Source organism: Schistocerca gregaria, chromosome 3, assembly GCF_023897955.1.
Source record: "Schistocerca gregaria isolate iqSchGreg1 chromosome 3, iqSchGreg1.2, whole genome shotgun sequence".
Lineage (NCBI taxonomy): Eukaryota > Metazoa > Arthropoda > Insecta > Orthoptera > Acrididae > Schistocerca > Schistocerca gregaria.
Genome location: NC_064922.1, coordinates 851245551 through 851270655, shown reverse-complemented (window position 1 = coordinate 851270655; position 25105 = coordinate 851245551). Strand labels below are relative to the sequence as shown.

At 43.0% G+C, this 25105-nt stretch overlaps 1 protein-coding gene across 1 annotated transcript in view; it reads right to left on the bottom strand.

Annotated features, from left to right (window-relative positions):
* LOC126354793 (uncharacterized) overlaps positions 1 to 24701 on the bottom strand; it is a 138652-nt gene extending 113951 nt beyond the window's left edge. The window contains exons 1-2 of the mRNA XM_050004702.1: positions 24556 to 24701; positions 382 to 1181 (exon numbers count right to left, since the gene is read on the bottom strand). Coding sequence (XP_049860659.1) covers positions 382 to 1181; positions 24556 to 24561 — 806 coding nt within the window. The 5' untranslated portion in view covers positions 24562 to 24701. The remainder of the gene's footprint in view (positions 1 to 381; positions 1182 to 24555) is intronic.
* Positions 24702 to 25105: the final 404 nt, after the last annotated feature.

Sequence of the window (25105 nt, the reverse complement as noted above, 5' to 3'; positions counted from 1 at the left end):
ATTGCTCAAACAGCATGGAAGGAGCAAACTTATAAAATAGTGTGACTGCAACTGAGACATCGTTATTATATGCATATCAAGAGCATCTGATGTACTTAACAAACCATAATTCTATAATAGGCTAAATGGTCTACCGAAAAATTTGAAATATTGTACTTTTCCCCAATTACTGGAGGATAGCATCACGCCAAAATAGGGCTATTGTAAGAAACAATATAATCAAGCACAACAGCGTCTTTGGTCTCAACAACATAACATAAAAAATATTCTCAGTTGGCAAGGGCGAAGGTTCGAACTGTTGTCCGATTCTCAGTCTTAATCTATCAAGCAAGCTCAAAAACATCATAGGCTGAGAAGCAGAGTGAAGGATGAAATTCGTACCTGTGGAGACCTGCCAGTGAGTCGTTGCCAAGCTGCTGCAGGCTGTTTCCAGACAGTGAGAGCCTTGTGGTTTTGGGGTGCAGCCCGGCTGGCAGCTGGTCCAGCCCAGAGCTGGAGCAATCGACCCTCACGACCCCACTTACAGTCTCACAAGAGCAGCTGCTGTCCTCTGGACACAGGGGAAGGTCCGCCTGCCGTTGCTGGGGTGGATCCTGCTGCTGGGCCCCATTTGACTGGGGTTGGTCTTGTTGTGCCCCATTTGACTGGGGTTGGTCTTGTTGTGCCCCATTTGACTGAGGTGGCTCTTGTGCCCTATTTGACTGGGCTGGATCCTCCAGGTGTCTGTCTTGTTGGTCTCCATTCTGACGGTTTGCATCATCTTGCCGCACTACTCTCTTGTGATTATTCTCCTGGTGGACACCTTCTTCTTGCACATCCACAAATAGCCTTTGCCGAAGCGCTTGCTGGCCATATGAGTGTTCGAGACCTGCAATTACCTGGTGGCAGACAACTCTCGCCTGTGAGTCCTGGTGGCAGTTATACTGAGGAGCTGCCTCTCGTTTCGCAGGAGCTGAGTCGAAATTGTACTGAGCCCCTTGTAGGAGTTGTTCATCCTGCTGAATCTTACTTCTATCCACCAGCCATGGAAACTGCTGGACAAGATAGGTGTTGGGAAGATGGACTCCATCTGGGGCATGCACACTGGACACCTCCCTTGCCATTCCAGAGAGGCTTTGTGTTGAGACATACGCCATCTCGTGTGAAACAGTCACCATTATAACCAGCCATGGCAGCAGCTTCTAGAAATCAAAACAAATCCACAATCACACGCTACATACAGGTTACATAGGTGTTTAAGTGTGTGTTAATAGTGTTCTTAATAAAGCATTGCGACACATACAGGGTGATACTTGTTGAACTGTATGAAAAAAAACGTAAATTAGTTACAAACAACGGCGTGAGCACCCTTTATTCAACGTGTAAGCGTCAATACAGATATTCGGATTTAGGTTATGAGAAGTTGGATATGCCTGCCATCAATGGCGATGATGTGGCGCAGACGAATGGTGAAATTCTGCATGACCCGCTGAAGTATTGGAACTTCGATGCTGTCTATGATCTCTTGAATGGCTGTTTTTAGCTCAGCAATGGTTTTGGAGTTATTACTGTACACCTTGTCTTTAATATAGCCCCACAGAAAGGAGTCTCATGTGTTCAGATCTGCAGAATATGGCGGTCATCCGTGCCCCGTGCAATTGGCCTCTAGGTACCCTAGAGCCAGAATGCAGTCCCCAAGGTGCTCCTCTAGGACATGAAACACTCTCCTGCTTCGATGGGGTCTTGCATGAACCACATTTTGTCGAAATGAGGGTCGTTTTGGATAATGGGGATGAAATAATCTTCAAAAACCTTCAGATATCGTTCGGTATTCACTGTGCCATCAAGGAATATGGCACCGATTATTCCGTGACTGGACGTTGCACACCACACTGGAGGAGGGTGAAGAGACTTCTCGATCGCGAAATACGGGTTCTCAATCCACAAAATTCGCCAATTTTGCTAATTGACCACCCCATCGAAATGAATGTGGACTTCATCGTTAAACCAACAACAAGGTGCATACTAACACCATCAAGCGCGATGGCCAACCATGCAGTTTCGGACGTCCTAAGGTAAACCGTTCGGAAGTTACGACGATTTTATTTCATACAGTTCGATCATAGTCACCCTGTATGTAGCATATAAATGGTGAAACAAAATTTGCACGCTCAGACCCCGCAATACAATTCCTTAAACACCAACATTACAAAAACGTCTGTAATAAAGTTTCGACCCATACATATATTCTGTACAAAATGCACGTCAAATAAATGCAATTTGGCAACACCGCAGTTATATGCGTGAGAAGTGTCTTCAGTCAATACGATGGTGAGTTAGTGCAGAGGGTAGAGTTTTCAGTTAGATTACTCCATTTCGGCGGTTTGATACCAAATCTAGGTGTAATTTCTTTATTTTCTGATTTGAGATTGCTTTATATGGTATCTAGTTTCTTAATCGTTATATGGCAATTACAGCAAGTCTTATACAAAATACGAGTGATTGTTCAATACTAACAGAAAAATGAGAATACATACATATTTATTATTCCACTTTAAAAGCCGGACGCATCCTGCCTCGAAGTATTTCCTCTATTCTCTGCCATGCAGTTAAACCCGTCCATGCATTCTGGTCCTTTGTAAGCGCACCTCCTTCTTTTTACTTGTACCATTTCCCCAAATTAAAAATAAAGTGATCAATCCTTAGCGTATCCACTTTAACCGCGTGCGGCCGGTCAGTGAGGACAGACGCGAGTGACACGAGGTCCACAGCAAATACAGTACATTGAATGAAACAACAAGTTTACTGTTACGAGTCACCGTTTTACTTATTTTCACGACGCGTTTCAAAGGTTTAAACCGCCATCATCAGGTGGATTTACATTAGTGTGTGTGTGTGTTGTGTTGCGATTTTTTTGAGGAACTTGTGGCACTGTCTAGTGGAGAAACAAAACACTGTTTCAGAACATGATTTTGGGTTTCTTCTGACAAAAATTAAACTGATATCTAACGGTAAACATAAAATATGTAAAATAGAGTACCTCCAGTGGTCACAGGTTCCTTTCGCTGTCGCAACACATCACACGTATACTGTCATATTTGTAAACAAATATGGCGTCTGTAATCTACTGGGTGCAAGGTTCATTTAGCAGAAGAGAAGACATAATCACAAAGTACAAAGAATATACATCGTAACAACACTACTACAGAATAATTATTTAAAGGATTTGGAGGTGATTGTTGATACATGTGTGTGTACTTCAGGTGGCATATAAATCAGATTTTGACAAGTTAAAACAGCTGAAATGTTAAAATAGCTTAAACTTCATACTTGTTAATGACAATCAGGTGTAATGTTACAGACTTTGAATACAATAATCATATTGGCTACAGCAGTAAAATTATACATAAAAGACAATATTTGATTGGGATGTGGCAGGCTGGAGGCAGAAGGAGAGGAAGAGGGAGAGAAAGTGTGTGTGTGTGTGTGTGTGTGAGAGAGAGAGAGAGAGAGAGACAGAGAGAGAGAGAGAGAGAGAGAGAGGGTGGAAAGGGTGATTGTATGAGAGCAAACTTTACGTAGCAAGGGGTCTTACGATACCGGCTACATATATTAGCTGCATAAATGTTGGGGTAATACATTGGTTAATGCTTTAAAATATGCACATAGATATACAATTTCTGCCAGTAGTTGATTTACATATAGTTTCAAGCTGGCAGGGGGTACAAGCTGTTGGTGTGATTAATTATCCGTAAATGAGGTCAATCTCTTGTACTCTTGGCGGCTGTCAATATTTACGGTAAATATCAAGAATAACAGATATGAGTTTACTGCTGCAGCCAATATGATTATTGTACTCAAAATCTGTAACATTACACCTGATTGTCATTAACAAGTATGAAGTTTAAGCCATTTTAACATTTCATCTGATTGTATAAACGAGTATGAAGTTTAAGCTGTTTTAACTTGTCAAAATCTGATTTATATGCCACCTGAAGTACACACACATGTATCAACAATCACCTCCAAATCTTTTAAATAATTATTCTGTAATAATGTTGTTACGATGTATATTCTTTGTACTTTGCGATTATGTCTTCTCTTCTGCTAAACGAACCTTGCACCCAGCAGATTACAGACGCCATATTTGTTTACAAATATGACAGTATACGTGTGATGTGTTACGGCAGCGAAAGGAACCTGTGACCACTGGAGGTACTCTATTTTACTTATTTTATGATTACCGTTAGATATCAGTTTAATTTTTGTCAGAAGAAACCCAAAATCATGTTCTGAAACAGTGTTTTGTTTCTCCACTAGACAGTGCCACAAGTTCCTCAAAAAATTCGCAACACAACACACACAGAAATGTCATACTAACTAATGTAAATCCATCCGATGATGGAGGTTTAAACCTTTAAAACGCGTCGTGGAAATAAAAAAAAAAAGCTGTGACTGGTAACAGTAAACTTGTTGTTTCATTTAATGTCAACAACAGTCACGGTAAAACCTAACTTAAAATGTTCGCATTTAAAATAGGTAGAGTTTGTCGCATGAGTTATTTCTAACATAAATAACACAAACACTTAAAAGTAGATGTAAATTATTAACGTACATTAAGCAAGGAGATGCTGGAACTGCCTTCCATTATTCAAGCATTTCTGACAACTGCGTAGGAAATTGCTCATTACATTCTCCAGTTCACTCTGAGAAATGGCAGTAATTGACGAATGATAGTGTAAGTTCATCTAAAGTGTGTGGAATTGATTTGTAGCCGGTTGCTGTAACCGAGCGGCTCATGGCGCTTCAGTACAGAACGGCGCTGCTGGACATTTCGAGCAAATAATTTGGCCACCCAACTCGCCCGATATGAATCCCATTTGAACGTTTATGGGACAATATCGAGATATCAGTTTGCGCAGAAAATCCTACGCTGCCAACACCTCCTCAATTAAGGATGCCTAAAGAGGCAACATGGTCAATATTTCTGCAAGGGACTTCTCGAGCCCATGTCGTGTCGAGTTGCTGTACTGCACCGGACAAAAGGAGGTCCGAGACGATATTAGGAGGTTCAAATCGTTCAAATGGCTTTAAGCCCTATGGGACTTAACATCTGAGGTCATCAGTCCCCTAGACTTAGAACTACTTAAACCTAAATAACCTAAGAACATCACACACAACCATGCCCCAGGTAGGATTCGAATCTGCGACCGATGCAGCAGCGCGGTTCCGGACTGAAGCGCCTAGAACCGCTCGGTCACAAAAAGCCGGCGATGTTAGGAGGTATCTCATGACTTTTGTTACCTGACTGTTCATGAATACCGCTTTAGCGAATAGAATTCTTGTATTTCTCCATTTCACGTGAAACACTTTCACTCAGTACACTGTATTGCGTCGTGTAACAAACACGTGAAAGCCTGCGCATGATTTCTACACAAACAACGGCCTCGCAGCAGAGTGGAAATATGCCGGGCCGGTTGCCTGCAGGAGGAAATAACGCACACCAGGCGGTTGCGTTAAGGATTGATCACCCTATACAGTGTACGTTTAATTTCTCCTTGTTGATTTGTATTTATTTGTATCCTATGACATATCATACTTTTTTAATTCATTATGAATATTTCTGACTTGTGACCAGTAATTGGTATGCTAGATATTAAAAGAAACTGTAACTGTAGGGTATGTATAGTTTAAGGAATAGTGTACTACAGCATTACCGGCCGTATAAAAATTATAAAATAAAAATGAAAAATTTACATCTAGGCGCGGAATCGAACTCGAATATTCTAACGCAAAACTATGCCTACTGCACTAACCTCGCAATACACCTATAGTGTACTGACCAGGGTACCAAACATAATTCTATAATAAGTTAAATTACCTACTGAAAAAATTTGAAATATTGTGCGAAACTATGTTCTTTTCACAGATAACCTGAGGATGAAAATCAGGCCGAAATAGGCCTTCTGTAATAAACAACATAATTATGCAAAGCCGCGTCTTTTGTCTCACAACATAATACAATAGTCCTTGTGAGAGACAAGCGACATAGCGGGTCCAGGTGAGTACAAACTGATAACATGCAGTTCAGTACTGCCAAACGCCAAGTAATAAGTGACTTAAGCCCTCGTGAGTTCAATTCGCTTTCTAAACGAAAGGAAACACTTCACGGCATTCGCTTCAGAACTGCTACAAATTTGTCGAACTGTCAGCATAATAGGTACTGCTGCCAACATGTTATAAACAATGCTGGTGACTTCTTTGAATGCCAGTAAAACTTTGAAACACGGATCTATTTTGTACGAGCTGTAAATAAATAGTTGCTACTATTAAAGTCCCAACCTCGTACGTTCAGGAAAAACTTTGGCTAGAGATATTTTTACACTGTTCGTATGCTGTGGTGACCATATGCGCGAATTTTGGTTCACTCTGTATATTTAAAATGCATACTTTCAGAGTACGACAGTTGAGTCACGTCGGCATTCCCTCCCCCCCCCCCCCCCCCTCTCTCTCTCTCTCTCTCTCTCTCTGCCACATAGTCATTTCCCCATAGGCACACAAAAGTTATATTCAGGAATGTAGTCCGTGTTTAAGTACAAGTGTACTACCTGAACAACGATTAAAACAATAAGTCAAGGATATTGACTGATATCCAACTAAGTCTGAAATGTATGTATCAGCGCTGCTACAAAATGACAACTTTCAGAAAAATTCAGACGTATTACTTAAGCCTAAATAATGTACCTCATTGACACTATCATCATCATCGTCGTCGTCATCATTTGCCATTTTATATTCAGTGCTGAATAAAGGCCTCTCCTCTAGACTTTTCCACCACTGTTCCACCAGCATGTTTTCTAGTGTTATTTAGTCGCCTCCCAGTCGCATTTCGTTGTTTTTCTTACTTTTTTGACTCTGGAAAAGAGCTTCTTTGCTCCTTGCACTACCCTTTGGTCTGATTACCTATTCCAATTTTCTCCATTTTGTTTTTTGGGCTTCTTACCTCAATCGGTAAAAAAGGAACAATTATAGACTTTGTTGTCTGTCTGTTTGTCTGTCCGACTACTAAAATACTATTTTCTCAGGAACGGGATGGTGTATCAAGTTAAAATTCAGGTCACTTACTAAGATCTACGGTGTCCCTTGGCGGTTTAAAAAAATGAGGCTTTTAAATCAATGCAGTCAAAGGATACGGCCCTTTATGTCGCATATTTTGATACTCGTAAATTCATTCCTCAAAACCTGTAGAGTCCTTCCCGTTAGCCTGCAATGCTGAAATTTTGCAAGAAGCAAGGTTTCACAGTACAAGTAAAGGAAAAAGTCCGAAAACTGTGAATTTGTAATTACATCGAACCAAAAAACTTGTTGCCATTTGTTATCCGACTATCTGTTCGTCCCTCTATTAAACCCTTTTTCTCAGCAACGAGTAGAAGTATCACCTTGAAATTTGTGTCACGTAGTAAGGTCTACAGTTCCTTGGCGGTGTAAAACATTTAAGCTTTTAAGTCAATGTAATCAGAAGATACGGCCATTTATTCACATAATTTCATACCCGTGAACTCACTCATTACAATCTATAGGGTACATCTACATCTACGTGATTACTCTACTATTCACAATAAAGTTCCTGGCAGGGGGTTCAATGAACCACCTTCAAGCTGTCTCTCTACCGCTCCACTCTCGAACGGTACGCGGGAAAAACGAGCACTTCAATATTTCTGTGCGAGCCCTGATTTCTCTTATTTTATCGTTATGATCATTTCTCCTTATGTAGGTGGGTGGCAACAGAATGTTTTCGCAATCGGAGGAGAAAATTTGTTATTGAAATTTCATGAAAAGATCCCGCCATAACGAAAAACGCCTTAGTTTTAATGATTGCCACTCCAGTTCACGTATCATGTCTGTGACACTATCTCCCCTATTTCGCGATAATACTTTTTCGATGTCATCCATCAGTCCCACCTGATGCGGATCCCACACCGCACAGCAATACTCCAGAATAGGACGGACAAGCGTGGTGTAAGCAGTCTCTTTAGTAGACCAGTTGCACCTTCTAAGTGTTCTGCAAATAAATCGCAGTCTTTGGTTTGCTCTACTCACAATATTATCTATGTGATCGTTCCAGTTTAGTTTATTGGTAATTGTAATCCCTAAATATCTAGTTCAATTTACAGCCTTCAGATCTGTGTGACTTATTGCATAATCGAAATTTACCTGATTTCTTTTAGTACTCATGTTAATAACTTCACACTTTTCCTTATTCAGGGTCAATTGCCACTTTTCGCACCATACAGATATCTTATCTAAATCATTTTGCAAGTCGTTTTGATCATATGATGACTTCACAAGTCGGTAAATGACAGCATCATCTGCAAACAATCTAAGACGGTTACTCAGATTGTCTCCTATGTCGTCAATATAGATCAGGAACAATAGAGGTACTTGCCGTTGTTGTCGAGTCATGAAATATGGCAAGAAGCAATTTTTCACGCTTCAAGCAAAGAAAAAAATCAAAAAATTGTTAATTTGCAATTATATGTCATTTACCACCCGAATTCAAAATTAAAATGAATACAATGTCGAACAATTTTAATGGCCAGTAGTGTAAATAAAACTCATCAACCGAATCTACGGCTACACTTCAGTCTGCATTATTTACTTTACAATACGCTGGTTATACTTCCTATTTAACTTACTGATTCTGTGGCGTACTTTCAAACTGGCTCTATTAAGTTACTGCATTCGTCGCGGTACAAGCAACTACACTACATTACAAGCAACCATTGCAATGTCATCCCCAAAACAATGGCGATTCAATCATATGATATTAACACGTTTTGCTTCATTTGCGCCACTGTCTCCTTAGATACCACTGCGTGGGCACCAATTATTCTAATCTTGTCATGGTGTCCCCGATGGGAGCGATACGTAGGGCGTTGTAGTATGTTCTTAGAGCCGTCTCTTTAAACTTTGGAAGTAGTTTTTCACGATGTCCTTCTTCAACCAACTACCACGTCTGGCTGCTCAGCATTTCTGTAACGTTCTTTCGGGAGCCAAACAAACCAGTCACCACTCATGCTGCTCTTCTCTGTAAACGCTCAATATCCCCTGTGATTCCTATATGGTATGGGTCCCAAGCATTTGAGCAGTATATGACGATGGCTCACACGAGAATCCAGTAACCCCTTCTTTTTGTTTCATTTTAGGTCGCAAAAACAACTGAGGTCATAAGTGCCCATGTCATAATTTTGTAACACTAATAAGCAAAAGTAGTTAACAGCGACTATTCGTTAAGCCCAATCAGCGGAATGAAAGAGCGCTAAAACAAGGACTTCGTGGGGAGAGGTCCACAAAATACGCCGTAGACAGCGAAGCTCTCGAACCAAAGACTAAATGTCCTTCGCTCTATTGCTACAACAGATGGAAAGCAAAATGCGGTAGACAACTCGTGCGTCGATCGGAAAAACTGACGATAACTGAGGCGGGATACACTGCAACGTATGCGGTTAAAAAAAAGGGCAATGGGTCAGGAAATGGCGAACCGTCAAAGGTTGGTGACAATGTGCACGAAGTGGTGGAGCACCACCACTTATCAAATGGCGTCGTCTAAAAAAACAGTGTCCAATAGGCAAGTAGTTAAAATGATTTACTCGTAACGGGAGGAAAGAGAGGAGGTCGGCCAAGCCATTGGGAGAGGTTTAATACCTCAGAACTTGTTACCGCGAAAAGAACACCAGTGGCGATGCCAAAGCGACACCATTTGTCAGCAGATGGCAATACGGAGATCATCCTAAGGAATGAAAGAGCTAACAGACCGAGTTAGGAGGACTGCAGCAGCGTCAGCAGCCTCATTTCCCTTCAGACCGACGTGGCCAGGAGCCCACATAAACATCACGGCGGTTCCCTCAACACCGAGCAAGTGGAAGCTTTCTTGGAGCCATTGCACTTAGCCCACAGAGGCTCTGAAGGGCACTGAGAGTATCGAGGCATATGACACAATTAAAAAGCCTGTGTCGCCAGATATACTGGGTGGCCTGATAGAGGGCGAAGAGCTCTGCTGTAAAAATCGAGCGGCATTCTGGAAGCCGATACCGAAAATGGTCAGTGCCAATGACGAAGTCACACCCGACACCACAGTCGGTCTTACACTGATCGCTAAGTTGCGTGCGAATGTCGAGAAATGTCCTTGGGAAGTGAATGAAATCCACAATGAACAAGGGCCACCGCACAAAGCCAAGGCTCTGAAACGCTCACACCCATCAGGGATGTGACAGGTAGCGTGAAGTTAAGCTGCTGGAGCAGTAGCCAATAACAAACTCCGGGAGGTAACAGAGAAGAGCGCCCCCCATACTGGTGGTCAAGGGAATCATCGAAAAAGGAGGCATAGGATGGGCAGCTGGGCATGGCGGGCAAACGCAGGTATGACAGTGGTAGTTCGGCAGCTTCTGCATAGAGACTCTGAATCAGGCTAGTGTAAAAGGCGCCAGTGGCCAAATGAATTCTATGGTGGTCGATTGTCTTAAGATGGCGTAAGATGAAAGGATATGCAGATGAATAAACGAAACACCCATAGTCTGGTTTCGAACAGACAAGGGCTCTGTATAAACAGAGAAGAGTGGTCCGATCTTCTCCCCAGGAAGTATCCCTTGGGACACATAGGACATTGAGGGACTCGGTAGAGCATGCAGCAGGTAAGACACGTCGGCGAACCAAGAAAATTTCCTTTCAAGCATGATCCTCAGGAACTCTGTTGTGTCAGCGAACAGAAGAGCAAAGACGAAAGAAGAAACCCATTTGCACCGCCAGAAATTCATAAGAAAGGTTTTGTCAGTGGAAAAGCGAAAGCCATTGTCGATGCTCCACGAGTAAACACGATCGAGACATCGTTGAAGACGCCGCTCAAGGAGACACGTCCGTGGAGAACTGCAGTAGACGCCAAAGTCGTCAACGAAAAGGGAGCCGGAGTTGCCTGGCGGGAGACAGTTCATTAGAGGGTTAATGGGTTTAGCAAAGAGGGCGATGCTAAGGGATGGAGCCTTGGGGCACCCCTTCTTCTGGACAGAGGTGTCGAACAAGACAGACCCAACATGTATCTTGAAAACCCGGTCTTTTAAAAATTGCTTAAGGAAATGGGACAGGCGACCTTGGAGGCACCACGTATGTATAGTACGGAAGATACCAGTCCTCCAGTAGGTGTTGTAGGCTTTCCCCAAATTAAAAAAAAAACAACAACAACAACACGACCACAGCCTGATATTTCCACAAAAAATCGTTCGTGCCGTTGGTTGACAAAGTGACGAGATGATCAACTGCAGAACACAGAGCACAAAAGCCACACTGTGGAGTAGTGGGTAGATTGCGAGACTCGAGCCACCATACCAGCCAGCCATGAATCATACATTCAGTCTCCTTGCAAACACAGCCGATGAGAGAAATGGGGCGGTAGCTAGAAGGTAGGTGTTTGTCCTAACTGGGCTTGGGTATGAAATGAAAGTGGCTTCACGACAGCGTCTGGGAAACGTGCCATCTGCCAAAATGCGATTGTATGTACGAAGGAAAAAGTGCTTGCCAGGAAGAGAAAGGCGTTGCAACATCTGAATGTAAACACTGTCCGGCCCTGCGGAGGAAGATCGAAGGTGGAAGCACACCCATGCCCCCTCATAATAAAGGCAGCATTAAAGCAGTCACGATTCTGAGAGGAGTAGGATATCACCAGAGCCTCCTCCCCTCTTTTCCGAGGGAAGAAGGCAGGGGCGTGATAGTGGGTGGAGCTCGAAATCTCCGCAAAATAGCGGCCCAAGGTGTTGAAGATGGCAATAGGGTCCACAATGACATCATCTGCTACGGTCAGGCCAGAAATCCTGGAATGAAACTTAGTCCCATAGAGCCAACGAATGTTGCCCCCACGATGGAAAAGGGAGTGGAACTGTAAAAAGAACTACCAAAGGAAATCCAGCTCGCTTTTTTTCTATCCCGAAGAACGCGACGAAACTGCCTATGCTACTGTTTATAACATGTACAGTTCGCTATCGGATCATGATGGTTAAAAACGCGGCAAGCGAGAATCGCTTCGTGGCACGTCTTAGTCCACCAAGGGACCGGGACATGGAGTGGTAAATAAGAACTGCGAGGTACGGAACATTCTATATGGCGGTAAGGATAACGTTCGTAAGGTAGTCTGTCCGGTCTTCACAACTGGGGAAATGCTGTTCATCTAAGGTCATTAGGGAGAAGTGAAGCCTCCAGACGGCCTTAGAAAGCTGCCAGTTGCGTTTACACATAGGTGGCTACGAGTCAGCAAACGGATAGCTGACGGGAAATGGTCGCTCGAGTGCATGCCAGAGATGATGGACTAGCTGGGCAGTGCAAAACATGAGGTCCAAATATAAATAGGCTTGCGTGGAGTCTGAAAGGAACGTGGGTGCACCAGCGTTAAAACAGATGAAGTTGAGTTGGTTGGAAAGGTCAGCCAAGAGGGAACCTCTCAGACAGATTCTCGAAGAGCTCCACAGGGAGTGGTGGGCATTAAAGTCACTGAGCAACAAAAAGGGGTCATGGAGCTGACCAGTAAGCTGGAAGAAGACTGCTCTAGTGACAGCAGCGAATGGCGAAGGGATGTAAATATTGCAAAGAGAAAAGGTGAAACAAGGAAAGGAATCGCAGACTGCAACAGCTTGCAGCCAATTGTTCAGTGAGGTGGAATGGCTATGGATGTCATCCCGGATGAGCAGCATGACTCCCCCATGAGATGGAATGCCGTCCTCGGGGGGCAGGTCAAAGTGGCCTGGAAGGAAATGCGAAGGGTCAAAATGATCACAAGGACGCAACTTCTTTTCTTGGAGGCAGCAAACAACTGGACGCATTGATTCCAAGAGCATCCGTAGTTCCTCCTTGATGGATTTTTGCCACGAACGTTCCATTGGAGAAGAGTCATAAAGGGGAATGGGAAGGAGGAAACAAACGAGGGGCAGTTACCTCAGAGGCTGCCAAGTGCCAGTCTTCAAAGAGTCATCTCTACAGGGCAAAGAGGCTGGAGGACTCTGTTTCATTAGATCTGTAGAAGCGTCGGCACTCTCTCTGGGTCCAGGGCAGAAAAACGGTGGCGGTGCGAACTGGCGAAATGGCAGTCGGCCAGGTATTTTTAATACCGTATATACAGGGTAGTCCACTGATCGTGACCGGGTCAAATATCTCACGAAATAAGTGTCAAACGAAAAAACTACAAATAACGAAAGTTGTCTAGCTTGAAGGGGGAAACCAGATGGCGCTGCCATAGGTCAAACGGATATCAACTGCGTTTTTTTTTAAATAGGAAACCCCATTTTTTATTACATATTCGTGTAGTACGTAAAGAAAAATGAATGTTTTAGTTGGACTTTTTTCGCTTTGTGATAGATGGCGCTGTAATAGTCACAAACGTATAAGTACGTGCTATCACGTAACATTCCGCCAGTGCGGACGGTACTTGCTTCCTGATACATTACCCGTGTTAAATTGGACCGTTTACCAACTGCGGGAAAGGTCGATATCGTGTTGATGTATGGCCATTGTGATCAAAATGCCTAACGGGTATGTGCTATGTATGCTGCTCGGTATCCTGGACGACGTCATCCAAGTATCTGGACAGTTCGCCGGGTAGTTACGTTATTTAAGAAAACAGGAAGTGTTCAGCCACATGTGAAACGTCAACCACGACCTGCAACGAATGATGATGCCCAAGTAGGTGTTTTAGCTGCTGTCACGGCTAATCCGCACATCAGTAGCAGACAAATTGCGCGAGAATCGGGAATCTCAAAAATGTCGGTGTTGAGAATGCTACATCAACATCGATAGCACCCGTACCATATTTCTATGCACCAGGAATTGCATGGCGACGACTTTGAACGTCGTTACCTGTTACCAACTGTTCGTCTAAAATTGTGAGCCATATGTTTGTGACTATTACAGTGCCATCTATCACAAAGCGAAAAAAGTGGTCCAACTAAAACATTCATATTTCTTTACGTACTACACGAATATGTAATAAAAATGGGGGTTCCTATTTTTAAAAAACGCAGTTGATATCCGTGTGATCTATGGAAGCGCCATCTAGTGGGCTAATCATAGCGCCATCTGGTTTCCCCCTTCAAGCTAGACAATTTTCGTTCTGTGTAGTTTTTTCGTTTGACGCTTATTTCGTGAGATATTTGGCCGGGTCACGATCAATGGACCACCCTGTATATACGGTATTAAAAACATATAGCCTATGTCCGTCCAATTCTCCGTTAGAGTTACGTGTAAAAGATTTTTGGTAATAAGTTTTCCTCTTTATATGTTACATATTTATATACATGCTAAATATATTTAACGATAGGTAGGCCTATATATAAACACGCGCTTATTCGAATGCAACGTTGTATCACAATTTCGAAGCAATCGATGAAGACTTTTCAGAGATTTAAGACTTTTAACAAACGAGCATTTACATTTTTGTGCAGGTTTCACCTGTGACTTTCCACATACGGAGTGACAATTATTGAACTATATGAACAAAACAAAGTAAATTAGTTACAAACTACGGCTTGCAAACACTTTATTCAACATGCAAACGTCACTACAATATTCCAATTTAGATTATGACATGTTCGATATGCTTGCCACCATTGGCGAAGATGTAGCGCAGACGAATAGCGAAATTGTGCATGGCCCGCTGAAATGTCGATGACCTTCCGAACGACTCTTTTCAGCTCAGCAATGGTTTTGGCGTCATTGTTGTGTATCTTGTCTTTAATGTAGCCCCGCAAAAAGGAGTCTCATGTGTTCAGATCTGGAGAATATGGCGGCCATTCGAGGCCCATTCGAGTGGCCTGTGGGTACCTCAGAGCCAGAAAGTGGCCCCCAAAGTACTCCTCCAGGACAGCAATCATTCCCCTGCTTCTATGGGGTCGAGCCCCGTCTTGCATGCACCACATCTTGTCGAAATCATGGTCACTTTGGATAATGGGGATGAAATCATCTTCCAAAATCTTCACGTACACTTCGGTATTCACTGTGCCATCAAGGAATATCGCACCGATTACTCCGTCACTGGACATCGCACACCACACACTCACCCGTTGGGGGCGAAGAGACTTCTCGATCACGAAATGCGGATTCTCGGTTCCAGAAATGCGCCAATTTTGGTTACTGACGAACCCATTCAAATGAAAGTGGCCAACAACAACAATGCACGTAGTGATGCGATTACTAATTCCCATCGTGCCCCGCGGCGAACCGTGCAGTTTGAACCGTTCAGAAGTAATGACGATTTTATTTCATACAGTTCAACAATTGGTACAAATGGCTCTGAGCACTATGGGACTTAACATCTGAGCTCATCAGTCCCCTAGAACGTAGAACTACTTGAACCTAACTAACCTAAGGACATCACACACATCCATGCCCGAGGCAGGATTCGAACCTCGACCGTAGCAGCAGCGCGGTTCCAGACTGAAGCGCCTACAACCGCTCGGCTACTGAATTTTAGTCCTTCTGTTATAACTGCTAGAATTTGCTCGTTTGAAACATGCCTTTACTGGAAAGGAGGTTGTTGTTCTTGTGGTCTTCAGTCCAGCAATACTTGAGTATTGCTCATCAGTGTGGGATCCGTACCAGATCGGGTTGACGGAGGAGATAGAGAAGATCCAAAGAAGAGCGGCGCGTTTCGTCACAGGGTTATTTGGTAACCGTGATAGCGTTACCGATATGTTTAGCAAACTCAAGTGGCAGACTCTGCAAGAGAGGCGCTCTGCATCGCGGTGTAGCTTGCTCGCCAGGTTTCGAGAGGGTGCGTTTCTAGATGAGGTATCGAATATACTGCTTCCCCCTACTTATACCTCCCGTGGAGATCACGAATGTAAAATTAGAGAATTTCGAGCGCGCACGGAGGCTTTCAGACAGTCGTTCTTCCCGTGAACCATACGCGACTGGAACAGAAAAGGGAGGTAATGACAGTGGCACGTAAAGTGCCCTCCGCCACACCCCGTTGGGTGGCTTGCGGAGTATGAATGTAGATGTAGACGTAGAGACTGGTTCCATGCAGCTCTCCATGCTACTCTACCCAGTGCAAGCTTCTTCATCTCCCAGTACCTACTGCAACTTACGTCCTTCTGAATCTGCTTAGTGTATTCATCTCTTGGTCTTCCTCATCGCTGCCCTCCAATGCTCACTTGGTGATCCCTTAATGCCTCAGAACACGTCCTACCAACCGATCCCTTCTTGCAGTCAAGTTGTCCCACAAATTTCTTGCCGGCCGCGCAGGCCGTGCGGTTCTGGCGCTGCAGTCCGGAACCGCGGGACTGCTACGGTCGCAGGTTCAAATCCTGCCTCGGGCATGGATGTTTGTGATGTCCTTAGGTTAGTTAGGTTTAAGTAGTTCTAAGTTTTAGAGGACTTATGACCTAAGATGTTGAGTCCCATAGTGCTCAGAGCCATTTGAACCACAAATTTCTTCTCTCCCCAGTTCTCTTCAGTACCTCCTCATTAGCTGGAGGGGGTTACAGGGAATAGAATGTGAATGGCTGTTGAGGAAAGCACACCCCTTAAGGGCCAGTTGACAAGTTTTCATCTGGATCGCTGGATGGCGCACACGCTAACGCCACGTGAACGGCTGAGGATTATGTTCTTATAGTACTGTAGGAAGAGCAGGAAACTGCCTGGCTAGCAATTCGGACTATAGTATTAGGTATGACCTGGAAGTGATAGGAGCAGCAACAGCTCACACTCGTGTGGGGTTTTTGGGCGTTTTGCAGCGCCATGACCAGCCCTGGGTTAGTACAGCTGTCAACCGTGTTAACAGAGAGATGTGGAGGGAGGGGGGGGGGGGGTTGTTGTTGTTGGCAGAAACTAAATCTGTGCCTGTTGATGCAATTGGTGGAGGGGGGGGGGGGTTACACTAGTCATGGCCTTTCCCTGAATAGGAGGGGGAAGGATAGATTAGTTGATATTCTTGCAGAAAATGTAAGGGCCACAACGACTCAAGACAAAATACCTGTGATTACTGGAGTCAGAGGGACACATTTTTTAGGTTATAGTCAGGTTACAGACAAAGAGTATTGAAAGAGATTAAAACAGAACAGTGCCATAATGTCTGTAGCAGTATCCGAAGAAATAAAATTTGCATGTTTCATCAGAGCATTAGAGGATTGAAAAATAAGACAGATGAGCTTCTTGTATGCCTAGAGAATGGGGTAAATTCTGAAGGTATATATGTTTTGTGTCTGTCTGAACCCTATGTAACCGCAGGGATGGAGAAGTTACATTTAAGGGATTACAGATCAGCATCTTATTCATGCAGAGTCAATATGGAAAAAGGAGGAGTGGCTACATATATAAAAACTGGAAACAAAGTTAAAAATATTGAAACAAGTAGTTTTTGTGTATATCAGATCATTGAAGCATGTTCTGTTGAGTTGCTACTGCAATATACGTCTTTAGGAATTGTAACAACTTACAGATCCCCTCAAGGTAATTTTCAGCTATCCATGAAAAACCCTAGAGGCATTATTGGGCTACCTGTCAGACAAAAAGAAGCAGTTAGCGGTTTGTGGTGATTTTAATGTAGATTTCTTAAAAGATACGGATAGGAAAAATGAGCTAGAATATTTGTTTGGCTGTTTCAGTCCAGTATCTGTTGTAAATTTTCCAACTCGTGTGCAGCAGGATAGTAGGTCACTTATCGATAGCATTTTCACAGAGAGTGCTCAAGCAGAAACAGTAAATGTGTACCCAGTTGTTAATGGGCTAACTGATCATGATGCACAGCTAATGGAAATACCACATATAGCACCTTACAGGATTCAGGCAGGTTCATACAAGGCAGAGAGGCCTATTGATGCGAACAGGGTACAGAGTTTTATGAGCAGCTTAGAAGAGGTAGAATGGGACGAAGTATACACAGAAAATGATGCTGATACCAAATTAAATTTATTCCACCGTAAATTTGTCTCAATATTTGAGAGTTGCTTTCCTGAAACGTTACTCAAAAAAAGCCATTACAAAGTCAATTAAGCCATGGATTACTAATGGAATTAAGATATCGTGTAAGACGAAGAGGGAAATATATGGGCCAGCCGTTGTGGCTGAGCGGTTCTAGGCGCTTCAGTCTGGAACCGCGCGACCGCTACGGTTGCAGGTTCGAATCCTGCCTCGGGCATGGATGTATGTGATGTCCTTAGGTTAGTTAGGTTTAAGAAGTTCTAAGTTCTAGGGGACTGATGGCCTCAGATGTTAAGTCCCATAATGCTCAGAGCCATTTGAACCATTTTTTGAAATATATGGACAGGCCAGAATAAGTCAGGATCCGACATTACTTCTTTACTACAAAAGATACTGTAATATTTTAAGGAAAGTTATTAAGAAGTCGAGAAGCTTACGTGTTCTGACAGAAATTAATAATGCGGATAAGAAGATTAAAACCATATGGAATATTGTCAAACGGGAGACGGGGCAGCCTGACGGTGCACAGCATACCATAGAAACAAAGCTAAATGAAGATGTTATGAGCAATAATTCACAAGTTGCAAGTATTTTTAACAATCACTTTCTGAATGTAGCAGCAAAAATAGGGTTAAAAGGTTCAATTGAAGAAGCAAAAAAATATGTTAAAATTGTCAGTCTCAAAGGACTTTAGGCATTTAGAAATAGCACCAACATCCCCCACTGAAATCAAAGGAATTATAAATATTCTGAAAAACAAGAGCTCATGTGGTGTTGATGGAGCCTCTAACAGAATTTTGAAGTGTTGTTCTAATTTAATAAGTGGAGTCCTTTGTGATATGTGTAATGCTTCACTGGCACATGAAATTTTTCCAGACAGATTGAAATACGCACTTGTCAAACCTCCTCATAAGAAAGGGGACAAGAGTGACTTAAATAGTTATAGACCAATCTCATTGCCGACTTCATTTTCTAAAATATTCGAAAAAGTGACGTATTTGAGAGTAGTCCCACATTTAAGTGAAAATAATTTACTCAGCATGCCACAGTTAGGATTCTGGAAGGGTTGCTCGACTGAGAATGCTGTCTACACATTTATTCATCAAATAGTACAAGCCCTAAATAACAAATTATCGCCAGTTGGTGTTTTTTGTGATCTTTCCAAGGCATTTGACAGTATGGATCATGCCACTCTTAGAAAATCTCAGATTTTATGGAATTGAAGGCTGGTTTGAATTATACTTAAAGAACATAAAGTAAAAAGTTGTGCTGAATAACACAAATAATGTTGGGAGGCTGGTAAATTCAAGTGAGTTGGGAATTATCACGAAGAGAATCCCACAGGGTTCAATTTTGGGTCCTCTGCTGTTCCTTATTCATGTGAATAACCATGCACTTAACGTTAGGCAAGCAGAACTAGTACTTTTTGCAGATGACACGAGTGTTATAATATATTCCATTCCAGAAAAAGCAGCTGTAGATACTGTTAAGAATGTCATTCAAAGAATATTAAGTGGTTCTCAGAAAATGGACTCTTCCTTAATTTTGAAAAAAAAAAAAAAATCTCACCATATCCAGTTCTGTACACAGAATAGATTCATACCGACAATTGATGTAGCATATGAACAGGGCTGAGCTAACAGGGTAGATTTCTCCAGTTTTTGGGCGTTCACAATTGATGACAACTTGAACTGGAAGAGCATATTACTGAGCTTCTCAAACAGTTAAGTTCTGCTTCTTTCGCTCTTTGTGTAATCGCTAGTCTTGGTAATAAACAGATGACCCTCCTAACGTAATATACATATTTCCACTCAATAATGTTTCATGGGATAATTTTTGGGATAACTCACCACTTAGACTTAAGTATTGATTGCACAAAATAGAGCAGTGAGAATAATTAGTGGTGTTCACGCAAGGACTCATGCAGACCCCTATTTAAGGAGTTAGGTATTTTGACTGCACCATGAGATTACACATATTCAATAATGAAATTCGCTGTAAATAATCCATGTCAATTCGCAAAGAACGGTGATGTTCATACGTACAACACTAGAGGGAAAAATGACCTTTCCTATCCGTTATTGAAACTGTCAGTTACTCAAAAAGGAGTACATTATTCAGCAATAAAAATCTTTGATCATTTGCCCAACAGCATAAAGTATCTAGCAGGAAGCAGGTCAAGTTTTAAATCTAGCTTAAAATCATTGCTTTTGGACAACTCCTTCTACTCCATGGACGAGTTTCTTTTTCAGAACTGGTAAAAAAACTTGTACCTCTAAATGTAGTTGCATGTGTAGAATTAAAAAATTCAGTAATATTAATATTAGCACTGTGCATGTGTGTATATGTATCTTGCAATCTGATTTGTTCCACACATATCGATAAAATAATCGCGAAAATGATCTACGGAACATGACATAAATAAACTAAACTAAAAACTAAGCGGACAACCTATAGTACACAAGACTTTGTGCAAAGCTGACGTCATTTTCACGACACACGAATTTATCGAAGCCCACAGGAACTGCTGCCGACTTTCGTTAGCGTTCAATGTGGGGTGCTTTTGAGACAGAGACATTGTATTGGATTGCGATTTTGATAGTTTTCGTATCGTAACTTGTGTCTTGATGAAAGCATGCTATTTCAAGGAAACGCCACATTGAAGTCTTACAAAAACACGTCATTTTCGGTATGATTTGTCATAATTAAACATCGCATAATGGCTTAGCAGCGGTTCTGACTTGTGACTTACAGCACGAAGGCCAAAGTTCCGCAACTAGTGTGGAGGCAATGAGCGTGCAGTTACGAAGCAAAATATCACAGTGGCTGGATCAGCTCCTGCCATGTCTAATTTTTTTTTCCTCTTTCGCGGTTCTAAAAGGTTCTGGGACTCCCTTGTTAATGTATTAGATGTATGTTCTGTAATATTCAATTTTATGTATATATATGTATCTCTCTCTCTGTCTCTCTCTCTCTCTCTCTCTCTCTCTCTCTCTCAGGAGTGAGTTGCCATTATCAATAAATTACAAATTAAACATGAAACTCGCAAATGCGAATAAATGTTCAAAACATGACGATGATCTGGTAAAACAAACTACTTTTCACTATAAAAAGCACAGAAAAAGAATGATACATTTCGCCGGCCGGAGTGGCCGAGCGGTTCTAATCGCTAAGTCTGGAACCGCGCCACCGCTACGGTCGCAGGTTCGAATCCTACCTCGGACATGGATGTGTGTGATGTCCTTAGGTTAGTTAGGTTTAAATAGTTCTAAGTTCCAGGGCACTGATGACCTCAGATGTGAAGTTCCATAATGGTCAGAGCCATTTGAACCAATGACACATTTGCAAGAGACTTACGTAAAAGGTAGGCTAACTTAGTCTCTGCCATCTATAAGGTATAAAAGAAAATTAACGAGCTAGTTCTTTCAGGACATTTCTTTTCCAAATAAGAACGTCCTGAATTGAAGGACATCTTTGAAGACCAATGTTACATTTTTCGTCAGTTATTACAGCAAATTTTACCAATATTTACGTATTTTCAAGAAAAAAATGTGCTGGTGTTTTCAAACAGCATTTATTCACAGAACAAAAGGTAAATGTGGTGCTGCTTTAATTCATCTGGTAGAAAGGCTAACCACTCTTTCTAATTGCAGAAAAACGCCTGAAACCACTTTTCAGAATCGCTAAACATAAATTTATATTGTTGAGACACCTTAAAGAACACAGTTGAATATACAGGGTGAATAAAACCGACAAACTGCTGGGTCGGATTCCTGGCTAGAAATGGAGGAAAAAATTTCCTATGAACATGCCTCCGGAAATGCACCGTTGCCGTGGTAGATGGCGCTGACGAATAAAAGCTCCTCTGACCACGTTCCGTGTGTCCATCGTGTGTTGCAGGCTGTGTGACTGGCACAGCGATACTGCAGGCAGCAGAAAGGTCCTGTATTAATGTCGGGAACAAGCCGAGATGGTATTTGTGTACGACAGAGCAGATGCAAACGGTCGACAGGCAGCACGGCTGTACCAAAACGAGTACCCTCACAGACACCAACCACATCACGCAGCGTTTCAAGCCCTTTTTTGGCGTTTGTGTGATCGTGGATCCTTTAAGACAGACGAACGCGCAGGGAGGCGTACACCACGTCTGGAGGACCCGGTTCTACGGGATATTGAGACGAACTCCAGTACAAGCTCAAGGCAAGAGGCCCGCCAACATGGTGCAAGCCAAAGTATGATTATGTGGATCCTGCATGACAACCGCTACTATCTCTGCCACCTGCAGTCCCATGGAGGCCACTTTGAACATCTGTTGCGTTGCGACGTAGATGCGATGCAGCTCTGTACTGTGTTCCGGGATGATTTGTTGCCGTTGCGGTTCTAGGCGCTTCTGTCTGGAACCGCGCGACCGCTACGGTCGCAGGTTCGAATCCTGCCTCGGGCATGGATGTGTGTGATGTCCTTAGGTTAGTTAGGTTTAAGTAGTTCTAAGTTCTAGGTGACTGATGACCTCAGAAGTTAAGTCCCACAGTGCTCAGAGCCATTTGAACCATTTTGTTGTCATTGCACGCACACCTCCCATTTCCGGACACAAGCTCATAGGACCTATTTTCCTCAATTTACAGTTAGGAATGTGTCCCTGCAGTTTGCCGGTTTCATTAACGTTCACCCTGTATGCATTATTGGCTGGCTGCCTTGAGATTGTAAACCAGCAAATCATCTCATTGTGGGATTCATGAAGGTATATTACGAAAAACAATTAGTAAACTGTGATTCTTGAGTTTCTCCCGGCGTATTTGATAATCAAAATATCCACGGGTGTACTGCCGGTCTGTAGTGTCCAACGGGCACAATATTTCGGCGATCAAACATGTCGCCATCATCAGGTGAACTGACGGACTGAGCTCCTGAGCAGCCATAGTTTACGGATCTCCGTGCCGGCACGTTCACAGGAGCTCAGTCCGTCAGTTCACCTGATGATGGCGACATGTTTGATCGCCGAAATATTGTGCCCGTTGGACACTATAGACCGGCAGTACACCCGTGGATATTTCAATTAATAAACTATCGTAAAAACCCCTCGTTCAGGATCTTGTTCAAAGACTTAATGCTGGAACTATTCGAATGGTATCTGAAGCAAGTGATCGTTCGACACGAAAAGAAGTCTATTTTGCTTGGTTCAAATGGCTCTGAGCACCATGGGACTTAACTTCTGAGGTCATCAGTCCCCTAGAACTTAGAACTACTTAAACCTAACTAACCTAAAGATATCACACACATCCATGCCCGAGGCAGGATTCGAACCTGCGACCGCAGCGGTCGCGCAGTTCCAGACTGTAGCGCCTAGAACCGCTCGGCCACTCCGGACGGCTCTATTTTGCTTATTTTCATTTGCTTATGTCATACAGTATTATATTTTGGGTAACTCTTCCCATTCGCAAAAGATATTTTTTGCTCAGAAACGGGCAGTTTGAGCAATAAGTGGTGTAAGCTCGTGAACCTCTTGTCGACCCCTCTTCACTAGTCTGGGGACTTTGACATTGGCCTTCTCAATATATATACTCTTTACTGTCGTTTCTTGTTAACAATATCAGCTTAGCCGGCCGATGTGGCCGAGCGATTCTAGGCGCTTCAGTCCGGAACCACGCGGTTGCTGCTGTCGCAGGTTCGAATCCTGCCTGGGCCATTGACGTGTGTGCTGTCCTTAGGTTGGTTAGGTTTAAATTGTTCTACGTCTAGGGGATTGATGACAGATGTTAAGTCCCATAGTGCTTAGAGCCATTTGAACCATTTGAATATCACCTTATTCCCAAGAATCAGCAGCTTTCACTCAGTTAAATGCTACGCACAAATCCAATCTGCTTTTGGATCGCGCTTCCTTACCTCTTGTGCAGAAAGGTGTGCAGTATACTGCTGCATCCATTTTCAATAAACTACCACGATAATTTAAAACTTTTAGCAGTAATTCACGCACTTTCAAATCGAAACTGCAGAGTTTCCTCATGAGTCACTCCTTCTTTTCTTTCGAGGAGTTCCTTGAAAAATTGAGCTGATTCCAAGGTCATAGTATTGATTGCCTTTACTTAAACTTATGATTTGACTTTTATTCGATTCATAACCATTTTATTTTGTCTGCTAGTAGATTTATGTTGTAGTTTCATGTACTGACATGTTCCATGACCTTGGAGATTCGCTCCTCAATTTGGTCCTATGGAACTAGACGTGTAAATAAATAAACAAAAACTTTTTCATTAAGATTCGAGCATAGTTCTCGCAAACACTGGAATCTCTCCGTTAACCAGCCCACTCTACATGAAAGCGGAACTTAACAGGACTATCAACGAAGAAATTTCTGTGTTAACGGACCCTGTAGTATAGATTAAGCGAACCTCCACATCCTCTGGTTGAAGAGGATGTTATTGTTTTGAACGTCATGTTCACGTAACGCGCTCATCTGTTGTGAAACGAACGATCACGGGATAGTCGATAGACGGCTCCTTTCGTCTCCGATGCAGCGTGTGAATTCACAGTGACGTCACGTTTGCACGAAGTGTTGTGGACTGCAGGTCAGCCTACAAGCTGACCGAGCAACCGCCCTGCCGCGCTGCCTGGTGCCCTTACCTGCATGTCCAGATTCCCCCGTGTAGTCAGCTGTAGAAGACGTCGCTACACTGGTCGCCGGCTCAGGACGTAAAGTCGACAGTCACTGCAGCGTAAGAGCGCAGTCCACACCAGACGCCGCCGGCTGTTATCTACTGTGCTGTCGCTTGTGCACTCGCACCAGGAACTCTGCGGTCTGGCCGCCAGGAAGACGTGGCGCAAAAATACACAACCAGGCAGCTAGCTAGCTCCGGATCCCGTTTCAGCCGCAGGGAATCTTCCTCGTTCTGACCCTCAACTTGTCACCGTGAGAGGCACTGATGTCGTATCGTCCAAGCTTCTGTGATTTGATTTCGTATACTCCATATATCTCCTTGAGGACATCCTCAGGCGTTTAGAACATGCCATAAAATCAACAATACATATTCACAAAGTAAAGAGATATGTCAAACACAGCATACCCACGGATACGTAGTAAGGCAAAATTTCCTTAAAATAATTACATTTACACTGAAGCGCCAAAGAAATTCGTATAGGCATGCTATTCAAATAAGTATAAATAGGCAGAATA